A 14,272-nucleotide genomic window follows, 5' to 3' on the forward strand; every position below is an offset into this window, starting at 1 on the left:
GCAAGATGGCACAGAGAGGTGTGCAACAGTGCGAGACGTAGGGAGTTGTTGCAGCAGCGCAGAGGTCAGAGAGGGAGCACTTGTCAGCGGCAGAGGGAGCTTCAACATTAGGAGGGTGTCTCTAGCCCAACAAAGAGGTCAGTTGAGAGATCAGTTACTTCTCAGTAATTGAGTTGCAGTGCAGCAGTGGGCAGCACGATGCAACATGATGAGAGGAGGTGCAGTGCGATGCAATGTTGGGATAAAGGACCAGCAGTGACACACATGCAGAGGGAGTTGTTGTACATATGCAGCAATGGCAATGGCAAAACCATGGGCAGCAGTACAGGATGCAACAGTGCAAAGAATTTTGGGCAGGAAGGCCTAGCATCAGCACAGGTATCGATGCTGGATGATCAGAGTAATACTCAGTTAGGGGTATTTTTAGAGCACAGTCCTCGCTAAGAGAGAGTGTTGATTTGGGGTAGCATCGGATGTGCTTTAGCCACAAAATTTGGTGAAGAGGTTGGGGCACATGAGATCTCTAATACCCAGAAAGGGTTTGGGCACATTCTAAACAGATCAAGAGATATTAAAATAATTAATATTTTTAATGGAGTCCCTAAGTCTAAACTTAGGGAAAATAAAATATTAATGAGTATTAATATGAATCTATGTTAAAATGGTCCAAAAGACATGGATCAAACCAGAACTAAATCTTAGCCGTTGATTAGGGACTTAATCTCCACCATTGAGATGTCAACAGGAAAAGTATAAGAGGAGTCTTGAGGGTCACTTGAAGAAGACACCAGAGTGATCAGTCATTCTATTCTCTAGAGCGGGGTTTGTTAAGAGAGATACAATAAGTGATCGAGAGCAGCTGAGGGGCATTGAGTACATAGAGACAGAGAGGCACAGATAGTGTCAAGAGAACAACAGAGCAGCCACAGAGAGTGACGCGGGAGCAGCCAGTGCTCACGTAGGGCCACGCAGAGGCAGCGAAGTGTTGCGCAGAACACCAAAGACGTCAGCGTTGCTGACGCAGAGGCTCAGAGCGCTGATGCAGAGGCTCAGAGCGCTGACGCAGGGCCTCCTGGGGCTGACGCAAGGCCAACACTGGGCTAAGAGAGGCTAACGCAGTCAAGATTGAGCAGACGTTGGGGTTTCTTAGGCAGCCAACACTGGGCTAAGAGAGGCTAACGTAGTCAAGATTGAGCAGACGTTGGGGTTTCTTAGGCAGATTGGTGTTCAGTAGCTAGCGGAAGGATTATCCGAGGTTTCAGCCAGTAGATTTGTCAAAAACTGAGAGGTCTTATTGCCAAGGAAATTCTCTGTTGGGTAGACTAGTTTCAGCACCCAGATTGTACTATGATATTTCTTAATAAGAAAACCCTCAAATAGCTGCACCAGTTTTCCCAGATTGGGTTTTTCCGAGGACATTAGTCCAAAAATAATGGTGTCATATGGTGTGTTTGTTTATGTTTCTTTTAGTTGTTGGTCTGTAATATGTCGAGCATGCACTAGTGTTTATTTTAGGTATTTACATTGTAAATAACTTGTTAAGGAAAATAACAATTAGGTAGGAATAAATCAGATAAAATGCATGGAGGGTTTCTAACTAAGTAAATTTAGAAACTTCAACAAAAGTTGATGCATGATTTCATATATCCTCATAAAGCATGCAGTTATTCCATCTTCCTTTGCCATCTTCAGCTTGTAGAGTTATTGTCTTAATGAGATGACTTCTCCAACAGTGCTAAATACAACTCTAACAATTTGTCATATATTACTTTTGACGTTTCGAGTTTTGATACATATCAGATGAGGGGATCCTTCATGGATTCTATGAGAATCCTTTGAGCCCTAACTTCCCCCTTCATATACTTTGCAAGAGCTTGAGAATCTTCCTTTCCTGGTTTTGTGATAGGTCCTTTGACATATTCCATCACCTCATTTTCAATGAGATTCAGATCTATCCTTTTCTTCCATGCAAGATAGTTTGAAGCCCCAACCAATTTGTTGCTTTCCTTGCAAATAACCATTTTGATAGATTCAGATAAGGTCATATACTTGTTTAGATGTTTCTTCCACTTGCTTCTTTCTAGAATTTAATGATGATATAGATGATAGAAACCTTCTCCTCAAGGAAGATAGATTTCTTCTTCAAGATGATGATGTGATATTTGTTCTTGAAGTACTTCTCTTGCATGCATATACTTCAAGTTAACTTGCTTTGTAGATCTTTCCAACTTGATGAGGATCTTTGTGGTCTTTTGAAGATGACTACAGGATCCAAGACTTTTGCTAGTGTAGATTTCTTCTTTAATCTAAGGTTTGATATTTTGTTGTAGATCTTGACTTCACTTTGACATCTTTCAAATTTCTTTGATGTCTTTCTCGAGATCCTTATGTGTCTCTTGATAAGATGCCCTTCCTTGACTTTGTCACCTTAGCTCTAATACCATGTTGAGAAATCTAGGGCATCAAAGTTAAGTGATTTCTCTTCTATTAGTAACTGTTTGTGAATGATTTTTACTTCTTAGATTATGATTTTCTTTGATTATGTTATTATAGTGTTATTCTTCATCAAACAACTACCAATGCATAAACCATAAAGAGATAAGAGACACAAAATGTAGGCTACCAACCAGGGCCAAAACCTCTCCCACTTGAGAGGAAAACTTGAACAAATTCTTCTTCTTATAGAGTTTTCCATTGATAAATACCAAGACCAAGACCCTTGACTTATTTTCCTCTCTAAGACCAAGACACAAGATCCTTTCACTACTTCTCTTTCGTGCCCAAGTCAACACTTGGTCCAACTGCTTGCCTTCCTTTGTACCTTAGTTATACTTCAGATTTTCGGCTTCCTTTAGACCTGCAACTTCTCGGCTTCCTTCAGAAACCCTAGCACGTGTGAAGAATCAACTTTGGGACCTTGATTCCTTTTGCTTTAGGAGGAGACTACTTACTTGACAACTCGGCTTGATATCTTCTTTGATCTTCACCCAAAATATTCTCTTACTGTGACTATAATACTTCAGCCTTCTTCCTACAATAGACAACATATATTTCTCGCACATGTGGGGGTTTACAACCCTTAAAACAAACCAAAAAATAACCCTAAGGACTTCACTCTTCCTTCTCTTCACTTCGTTGGTTGGGAGGCTTCTTCCTTGACCTTTTCACACTTCTCTGAGATTCTACCTTCAAATGAAATCCGAATTGCCCTATTTATAGTTGTTGGAGCCTGTAATAAGCCAACTTGAAGAGGGTGAACTAACATGTCTCTTTGTGTAGATTATTTACTCCATCATGTAGCCAACTTGAAGGAGAGGTCTTGTGCTTGTCTTGGAGAGCTTTCATGCTTATTTAATGACTCATACAAATGTGTAACATACCCAAGAAAGGTCCTTCATACATGACATTGAATCAAATTGACTTTTATGACTAGATGACAAATTCTAAAGGCTCACAATGTGAGCCATCACTAAAAATAAAATTCCTTGCTCATGAAACCCATGAGACAAGCATTACAAAAGTAATTTTAATTTTCTTCTTTACATCAATTACATAAAATCACAATTACACATGTCATTATGAAGACCGAACCTAGTTACACTTTTCAACAATCCCAACGATCTTTAACTAGATTCAAATTTCAATAACTAATAATCAAGTATGACATCTACTTCAAGGTTAGTGTTCCCCTCTAATCCTCTTGTGCATGATTTCAAAGCTAAGTTTCACATCAACTCAATAAGAGCAGCCTTGCCCAATAGCATTCCCACTAGATTTACGGCTACATTATTCGAGCCTATTTAACTTTAATCATTTCCATAGTCAAAATTTATAATATGATTAAGAAAATAATATATCCAAGGAAATGACAACTTATATGAAGTTGAAGAAGGATAATAACAAATAAGCATAAATGTAATCATATTTACTCTCTCCGCCTCTCCTTAAGGCCAATGCAAGGAGCCTTCTTATTCCATTGTTTATCTTCTCTGTGAGTTTTATATTATAGTCCATGTAACACCCAACTTCCAACTAATGTGTGTGTGTGTTGGTCCTGAACAATAATCAATCATCTATTAATGTAAATCATAACGTGATTAAATCACCACACATTTGAGATTCAACCATAACAAACTACTAACAATGTTAATATTATTAGGATTATTGCATCAATGTGCTCACTAAATGCTCCAAGTAACTATGCAAATTATGTGAAAGTAATAGTCCTTGAAACCTAGATTAAAAAAAAAAGAGTATATTATTAGGGTAGTTATTGTTATTTGTTTATTTATGAATATATTTTTAGTGTTATTTAATTGGATTAAATGATTATAATTGACATTACTAGATTGTGGTTAACATTGGTTTCAATACATTGTAGTAATAAAAAATCATTATTTAGATATAGAGAGGTCTGATCCTGATATAGACCCAATGACCCCCAATCATGGACATCCCCCACATAGTAAGGGATGTTCAAATATCCCTCGATGGCCATAAGGGCCTCTAGACATCCCATATACCAGTCGGCTTCCATGTGGCAGTAGTTCACCAAAAATAAAATATTTATTCACTAGTTCAACATTCTAACCATGACAAACATTATCTTTCCAGTTCATATCAGAAGGCCATATAGTATGTTTGTGTAATGAAGAATAATGACAACAACAATTTTGACTCCCATGTTTGGTAGGTTCTTGAACTGTATATGCTTTTTCCTTTTTTATTTTTAATGGGATTTTAATATCCATTTAAACAAGGTCTATCGAACTTTGCCTAAGAATTGTTATTCCTGTTGAATTGTATTAATGTCTTATGCTTTAAAAAAGTTTATAATGTCATCTCCCGAGAAACTTGGGGATACCTTCCAGCAGTCCCTGAAACACATCCCCTCATCCTCCAAACATGGTTCAGCATAGAAGAAAGGTAGCAGAATAATGAGTGCCAAAATGTAGCAATCATTTTATAATTTTGACAGTATAATAACACAACCATGAAATATATCCAGTTTAAGGTACATAAGCCATGAGAGTGCTGACAAAAGATCATAATTGACTGGCTTATTTGACATATTTGCAATTACATGTCGAAATGTTTCTAGTCCCATTTTCGTTATCCTGCACCTCTCGAGTGAATTAAAAGAATCATCCCTTATCATATTGATTTACGACGAATGCTTCAAGAGTTGAACCTAATCATTTAGTACTTGCTTTCTATTGAGTGCAAATTAACATTAGATAGGTCCATGCAAGCTTCATGGAGTTCCATTTCCTGAAGGAATTACAATAAGAATAGCTAAGAAACCTGCAACCTTATAAAGGATGGAAAACTAGCATTTGGAAATAGTCCAAACATGCTCAACCAATCATAACAGTCCATTCCTTCTTGCAGGTTTGTGCCATATAATTCACTCGGAGATTCATAAAAATAGAATACATATGAAATATTGATAGCGATAGCACTAACAAGATGATTTGTATACAACTCAATCAAACATTAGCAATGAACTGATTGGCGTTTACAACAAACCTGTATAGATTACCTATTCATGAATAAGACAAATGCCATTTCAGCATTTTATTAGTCATACTATAGGCCACCTGAGAAGTGAGTGCGAAAGCAATTTGCAATTTTTCCTTTTTATGTTTTCAAGGGTGCCTTTTTCTCTCTATCAGCGATTCGAGCAGGACCTGTTGTATGTGACTTAAAACGTCCTCTTCCTTCTTCTTCTTTTTCCTGTATTGCAGGTACAAAGTATGTTACTTAACACATCCCCGTCTACCTGCCTATTATTCCATGTTTGTATAAAGAAAACATTCATTTATGTATTCTACAAGCCAATCAAACATAAAAATGGTGGAAAGTTCCCTGATTGCTATATTTTCCGTCTACTTTGGCAGTAAAAAGTTCATGGAAAATCACTCTTTACTGGTAAAGAGTTCGACAGGAACAATTTCATAGTCAAAGAATGAAAAATAAAATGTTCAATAATGTCAATCCCTCTGCATACTGTTTCTAAAACTGTACACAACTCTGGTAAAATAAGATTTGTCAAAAGACAAATGATACTTTATTGTTGAGAGGCAATGATACAATAAACATAACAGTACTTTTATATACAGTATCACCTTTCTACACAGCATTTTCAATCAGCAAATGTTTCCAACTGGGTTCTTCAACCTGTTTTTTCTCATGCTAACTGAAATATTCTATTTTTGCATGACCAGTAATGATTATGCATTAGGGAAAATTTTAGGGGCTAGATTTCACCATGGGCTAATTTCCCATGTTTTTTGAACCAAAAAAAGGTTAACCAATTTCCATTTTTTTCTAAAACTGATTCACCCAAATTATTTAGCATAAAATTGTTTTACTCTAAAATCACCAAAATTTTCTAGAAACTATATAGAATTCTTGTCAATTTGAATGTTTTGAAAATAATATTTCCAAACATTTTATAGTCGTCATTTTAATAATTAGAAAGATTCACCAAAAATTGTGCACTTTAAGATAAATATGGAGTCTTAAAATTTACCGTTTGGCATAATCTGAAGTTCCATACCATAGAATGGTTTTTGTGATTAGATTGTCAAGCTTGAAGGTCAACAGCTACCTTGATCTCATTTTTCACATGTGGATTCCTCTTGAAAGTTATTCAACTTAATAATGCTAGACAAGGCCAAGGATTCTATGTTTTCATTGTTGAGATGAGTTGATGTAAATTTGTAATGATTATATGAAATAACATGCATGGCATTTATATCAATGTGGACAAAGTCGAAGTCGGGATTAAATTGGCAAGGGTCCAGAAATTGAAAGAGTCGGACAAAATAAATAATAAAAAAATACAAAAATGTTCCTTTTTTAGAAAATCCCAATTTTTTCAAAAACAATTTAAAAAATCGTTAAAGAAACTACCTCATTCACGATTTTATGGAAAATGTCCCGGATTTAATCCCGACTTTTTCAACTGGAAAAAAATCACAAAAAAGTCGGCCGATTAAATCGGCTAGTCCAAAAAATCAGACTTTGCTGATTTAATCGTGACTTTTTCCACACTGATTTATATAATTATGGTGACTCAATAAAAACTTGACAAGGTTATAGCTACAAAGGCAGAAATTTATGCCTTGGAAATCATAGTCAAAACTTCACTGCATCAATTGAAAATTAAGAAAATGAAAATAGCTCACAAGAAAAAGAAAAGCTAGAAGAACTATTAAAATTGGCAACTAAGGCCAAATTCCACCTTGGCGACTACTCATTTGATGGAGATGATGATTGCATTAAATTCCTCTTTTCAAGAGGATCAAATTTGATATAAAGATCATCTAATTTGGACAAGCAAAAGTGTGTTTTTGAATTTATGACCACACGTGCAAATTGTTCAGGTCGGACACATCATCATGTAGGATCATGAAGCCCAATGGACGTGTCACTTCACCCTCAACGACTTGTATAAATACAAGTGACTTCTCACCTCATTTGGCATCATCATCACTCACATTCTTCTCTCCTTCTCTCGTTGATCCGTACAAAATTGGGCATTCTCTCTCTCTCACACGTTTGGCACAAGGAAGATGAATTTCTGGACAGAATTGCAGGGCCAAAAATTTCAGGAGTTTACCAAGTTTGACCAACGTTGACCAGGGGCTGTTTGACTGTGCTTTTTGGAGGAATATTTCTGTTAGACCAGACTACATTGATTGGCACAAAAATCAAGATTTTCTGGGCTGTTTGACCTGTGTTGACTGCAGCCCTGTTTGACCACAAGGTTGACCAAGTTTGACCACAGATTTTGTGATTGTTTTGGACCGTCTTTGACCGCTTCTGAAGGCCAAGTTTGACTACCTTTGACCAAGCTTCAAAGGAGGAGTTTGACTGCTGTCTTGACCATCTTTGACTTTCTGGTTAAAGCTGAATTTGACTGCAGATTTGATAGAGTTGTTTTGACTTGGATTTGGCAATTCAACTTTGACTTCTTGTATTCTCTCTCTCTGTTGAACATTTGATATAATAATAAGAATTGATCAAAGGGTTTTCCCCACATTCGGGTTTTTCCCTGGCGTTCGCCAAATCTCGTGTCTTGTCTTGGCTAGTCTTCTACATTTTATTCTATGTTCTATCTACAGTTACTGTCAATGTGATTGCTATTGGAAAACTAAATTGGAAATTGTCATTGGGTTAAGCATAAAACATACCATTGTTAACAAAATTAAACATGGTATTAGAGCCCAGGTGAAGACAAAGCCCAAGCAAGAGAGAAAAGAAATCACCAAGAAAAATTTATTGGACAAGTTTCAATGGTTTCTTCATCTTACTTCAAGACCGAGGACAAGCTCAATGACAAATCTGACTATCATGCATGGAAGATGACTTTGGACCTGACTTTGGAGGAGCATGAAGTATTGGACTATGTGCAGGGAAAAGTGGTGGAGCCTCCTTCAAATGCACCAACTACTACGAAGACGAAGTATAGAAAAGGTGAGGTCAAAGCAAAGAAAATTTTGGTTGACTCTATTCAAAAGCATTTGGCTGCCTATATTTATGATTTGGGATCTTGTAAGGAGATATATGATAAGCTGGTTGGGATGTTCAAAGTGAACAATGCAAATCAAATCCTCTTTCTCAAGAACAAATTGAAGGACATCAAGATGGATAAAGGGGAATCTATTCAATCCTACTTCATGAGGATCACAGAAATCAAGAATGACTTTATAACTATTGGAGAAGTTATGGCTGACCGGGGGCTGACTCTCATTGCACTTGGAGGTTTTTCAAGAGCATGGGAGGTGTTTAACACAACCATTCTCAACAATGACAAGATTCCTAGTCTCGATGAATTATTGGCTAGATGCACTCAAGAGGAGACAAGGATGATGGAGAGAGACACCCATCAAATGGAGATGCACCTGTTGCTTTCTCTGCTCATGCTAAGAGGAAGAATAATGTTGGTCCAAGAAGACATGGTCAAGGGTTCAAGCAGGGATTCAAAGAAGGAAGAAAAGGAAGGTGCTACAATTGCAACAAGTTCGACCATTATGCTAGAGAATGCCCTCACAAGAAGAATTCTCCAAGGGATGATGACAACAACAACCACAACAATTTCAAAGGCAATGACAATCAAAGGAACAATAGGTTCAACAATAAAGGAAAGAGGAATGCTCTCGTTGCTCGATATGGAAATGGTCGACCTCCCAAAAGGACGAGAAATTCCAAGAATGAGGAAAGTAATATTGTAGAGAAACAAAATGAATTTTATCTTATTTCCGCTCTATCTACTGCCTCTCCTCCGGATACTTTGGATCATTGGTTGATTGATAGTGAAGCCTCAAGGCACTTCACTGGGTACAAGGAGGCCCTCTCAAATTTGGTTGAAAAGAAGACTAAATTAGAGATCATACTTGGTCACAATGCCACCTACCCTATGAAAGGGATAGGTATTGTCACTCTTCACTTAAATCAAGGTCAAAGCATTCATTTACAAGAAGCAATGTATGTACCTGATTTAAAGAAAACCCTGGTGTCTATTTCTGCGATGGAAGATAAAGGCTTCAAGGTAGCATTCATTGATGGAAATGTACGTATTTGGCAAAGAAACCCCAAAGATGCATTTACTCTTGGATTTAAGGTTTAAGGTCTCTATCAAGTTGGAGGAAGTCCTTTGGGAACCTTGACTTGCAATTCTTCTCTTCAATCTGAATTATGGCACCAGAGATTTGCTCACCTTCATTACAAAGCCTTACTTGAGGTAAGGAAGATGATCATAGGTATGCCCGAGTTCAACATGAATCACGAAGGAGTTTGTCAGGGTTGTGCAACTAGAAAACTTATAAGGGGATCATTCCCTTCAAGTGAAAGCCAAACTACTGATATTCTTGAATTGGTCCATTCTGACCTTTCTGGAATGTTGCCAGTAACATCACTGGAAGGATACTTATACTGGGCAATTTTTGTGGATAACTTCTCTCGCAAAACATGGATCTATTTCTTGAAGAAGAAGGATGAAATGCTCAAATCGTTTTGTTCCTTCAAAGCCTTGGAGGAAAATCAAACATGGAAGAAGATCAAGATATTGAGGACCGACAATGGAACCAAATATGAATCAAATGAATTCAATGACTTTTGCAGAGAGGCCGACATTAAGAGGGAGACAACCATCCCATACACTCCTGAGAAAAATGGAGTTGTTGAAAGAAATCAAACAATCATGGAAGCCACCCGTGCCATGCTACATGATCAAGGCCTATCGAAGTTCTTATGGGGAGAAGCTACAAACACTGTCGTTTATGTTCAAAATAAGAGCTCACATCAAGCACTAGATTTCAAGGCACCGGAAGAAGTTTTCACTGGTAAGAAACCTGATGTTTCTCATTTTAGAATATTTGGTTGTCCGGTGTATTTTCATGTGCCTAACGAGAAAAGAAACAAGTTAGAAGCATCTGGGGAGAAAAGTATATTTGTGGGCTACAATGAAAATTCAAAGGCGTATAGAATCTATGTGCCTGGACAAAGAGATGTGGAAGTTATCCATTGTTAAATTTTGGTATGTTCTATGCTTAGAGCAATTTACTTCAATTTTCTTATTAGCTCAACATCAATATCCAGATTAGCAATCACATTAGCATGATAATAAAATGCTGATAGAACATAAACATAAAAAACATAAGACAAGCCAAGACAAGAGGACACAAGATGTGGCACCGGCTAGGAACAAACCTCAATGTGGGGAAACCCTTGATCAATTCTTCTTATATTCCTCAATAGTTCAGCAAAGAGAAAGAGATAGAGTACAATGATTTGAAGTCAATACTTGACTTGCCAAATAGGAGATCAAAGATCTTCTCTGTAATGATGACACAATGAGGTTGCAGATCTGATATCAAGGAATGAAGATATGCAGCAGATAATAGGCTTAAAACAGCTCAACCAATTACCCAAAATACTGAGGCTTTCCTTCAATGAGATTCTCCTTCCTTTGTTGCTTCACTAATCATGACAACGCTGCTAATCTGGCACCTTTCATATGCTGCAAGGATTGGTGCATATCTTGGCAAACCTGATCACTGGTTAGGCCACAAACTCAGTGTGCTCCAGCACCCTAAACACACCCCATAGTCCACCTATTTACTGCGGATAGCCTTCATACAGTCCTCCAATGATACGCTGCCTTATAGAGCTTGAACGCAGCAATTAAAGAGGCCTCAAACTGTTGGTTATGGCCTACGGCCTAGCCCAACAATGGACTGCAACTTAGGTTCCTTCAAACAGTGATCCAAACAGCCCTTACACAACAACCCCTAGCTCCTCCTTTGAGCAGATTCTCCTGCCCAGCATACCGAGTTCAAGAACAACTTGATCATGCCCAAAACAGTCCACACTGTCACCTACAACAATATGCATTTATCATTCATCATGATAGCGGCTTAGGTGATTGTAGCTAGGTTGCGTATTAGGCCTCCTTTTGGACTACAACTAAGCCTTCTTATAGGATCACTCTCTAGCTATGAATTGGGGCTCAATAGGCTGCGGATTTAGGGCTTCTTTGAACAGCAAATAAGGGTCACCCTTAACTGCGGATTTAGGGCACCTCTTGACCTGCGCTTAGCGCACTTTGGAATAGTGGATAGGGCTCTTTAGAACTGCAGATAGGAGGCTCTTTAGGACAATAGCTAGCTCCCTCCTTGACTACGTATGGGAGCCTTCTATTGACTGCATCTAGGGCTAGGGTTAGATCTCCTTTAGGGCAGCGTATAGGTCTCTCCTTGGGTCTGCAAATAGGGCTCCTTCCTTCACTGCGTCTAAGGCTTCTCCCTCTTGATCTCTTTAGCCACCAAAACCCAAAACAAGTGGAGAGAGATCTTAGGAGAAGTGTGTGTGAAATGACTTGAAGACCTCTTCTATTTATAATAAAACGTTGAGGATAATTTGGGGTAATTTGGTTGCTGGCCAACCTTGACAAATTGTCAAATAACATAAATAAATTCATATCTCCATGAATACATGTCCGAATCAGATGATCTTTAGATCAATCCTACACCTCTCGACGAGAGAAACCCAAGAAAAATATCAGCTGCCATAAATAAGACTCACATGGACTTTGGCCCTAGTTACCAGTTTTAACACTCCCTCTCAACTAGGGAGAACTCCATCTACTAATCCATCTGCCAAACTGTACTCTTTGCCATCAATTCAATGCTCTGCACTGCTCTGCTTTGCTGAACTATGAAGAATAAGAAGTGATTGAGAATGTATCATACCATTCACTACTGACCCGAAGTCAGTCCCATATAAAGAGAGTGTCTCATACCACTCTTTGTAATCCGAAATCAATTCCAAATAAAGAGAGTGTCTCATACCACTCTTACTGACCCGAAGTCAGTTCCAATTGATCCTAGATCAATATCATACTAGCATAGGGAGTACGGTAGTACACAATGCGTCCATCAATAGTACTATGGTCCCTATCCTCATTTCCCTACTCATTGGCCAGATGAGAGGTACTTCCCATGAGTCCTGGACTGCATGGGTAGGATGTCTCAGCAAGAGACGGATGAACCACTCATCCTACCTACATGTCACCACGGGGTATCACAATGGAAGGCTGAACCATTCACCATATACACAGAACACCACTAGGGGAGGTTAAGTCACCCTATGGTCGCTCGTCGCTCCAAGAAGTACCCCAAGCCCCCCCGAGCTCCCAAAGTTCAATGTATGCATCATACAGGACCTTCATAAGAGGGTCTCTCCACAACTCCTAGTCGTTCTCAGAAAGTCAATAATTTGACCTTTCCCAGGGCCTTCGTCAAAATGTCGGCGACTTGCTCATCAGTCCCAATATGATGGAGCCTTACTGTTCCTCATTGTACATATCCCAGATAAAGTGGTACCTAATATCAATGTGCTTGAAGCGATCATGAAATACAGGATTCTCTGATAAACGAATCCCACTCTGGTTGTTCCAGAGTATCACGGTAGTATCTAGTGTATGATCAAATAGCTCACTAAAGAGCTTCCACAACCAGACAGCTTCACAGGAGGCCATACTCGCAGCAATGTACTTGGCCTCAACAGTGCTCAAAGCCACCAACTTCTGCTTCCTGCTCATCCAGGAAATCGAAGTAGAACCCAAAGAGAAACAGCACCCGGAAGTGCTCTTTCAGTCCACCACATTGCCTACCCAATCAACATCGGAATAACCATGCAGCCTCACATCTCCGGCAGTGTATCTCAGTCCATGAGTGATTGTGCCCCGAAGATATCTCAGTAGATTCTTGGCACCAATCCAATGTGAGTGATGAGGCTCAACCATATATTGGTTCAACGTGTTGACTGCAAAACATATATCCGAACAGGAGTTCACCAAGAACATCAATGCTCCTATGAGTTGACGATACTCAGAAGCATTTCCCAAAACAGGTTTGGCAGCACTACCGCATAACTTCTTGAAGTTAAGCTCCATCGGGGTAGTCACGGGCTTGCAGTCTACCATACCAAATCTCTCCAATATCTTCACCACGTATTTTCCTTGAGATAGGAAAATTTCTCTTGGCTTTTGCCAGACCTCCAGCCCTAGGAAATAGTGCATCAGTCCTAGGTCCTTCATCTCAAATTTGGAAGCCAACTCCCTCTTACATTTGTGAATGAGAGGGTCTGCACCTGTCAGAAAGAGGTCATCAACATACAACACCAGTATGAGAGGCTTATCATCTTCAACCTTAAAGTAAAGGTTTGGATCGGCTTCACTCCTAGTGAATCCCAGCTTCATCAAGTAGCTATCGATCCTCTCATACTAAGCTCGGGGTGCTTGCTTCAACCCATAGAGAGCTTTCTTCAACCTACATACGTGATATTCCCGATTATGAATCTCAAACCCCTCGGGTTGTTCCACATAGACTTCCTCTTTAATTGAACCATGCAAGAACGCAATCTTGACATCCATCTGATGTAGGATCCATCCTTGCGAAGCAGCAAGGGCTATGATCGAGCGGATGGTAGTGTATCGGGTAACTGCAAATATCTCATCATAATCTACACCTTCCTTTTGAGAGAAACCTTGAGCAACAAAGCGAGCCTTATACTTTTCAACACTCCCATCAGCTCCATGCTTGATTTTGTAAAGACACTTCAAGGTGACAATTGTTTTTCCTAAGGTTTGGGAACTACATCCCAAACATCGTTCTTCATGATGGACTCGTATTCTTCATCATAGCATCCTTCCATACTTGATGCTTCACGACTTCTTCAAACGATGAAGGCTCATTTTGAA

General features: G+C 38.9%; 1 protein-coding gene across 1 annotated transcript in view; it reads right to left on the reverse strand.

The window, feature by feature from the left end:
* Positions 1-5,131: 5,131 nt before the first annotated feature.
* LOC149199199 (developmentally-regulated G protein 2-like) overlaps positions 5,132-14,272 on the reverse strand; it is a 216,056-nt gene continuing 206,915 nt past the window's right edge. The window contains exon 12 of the mRNA XM_089402339.1: positions 5,132-5,736. Within this exon, the coding sequence (XP_089258465.1) occupies positions 5,641-5,736 (96 nt within the window). The 3' untranslated portion in view covers positions 5,132-5,640. The remainder of the gene's footprint in view (positions 5,737-14,272) is intronic.

The sequence above is a fragment of the Pinus tabuliformis genome, chromosome 2_1, assembly GCF_031772625.1.
Source record: "Pinus tabuliformis cultivar Carrire ecotype Pingquan chromosome 2_1, CPIR1, whole genome shotgun sequence".
Classification (NCBI taxonomy): domain Eukaryota; kingdom Viridiplantae; phylum Streptophyta; class Pinopsida; order Pinales; family Pinaceae; genus Pinus; species Pinus tabuliformis.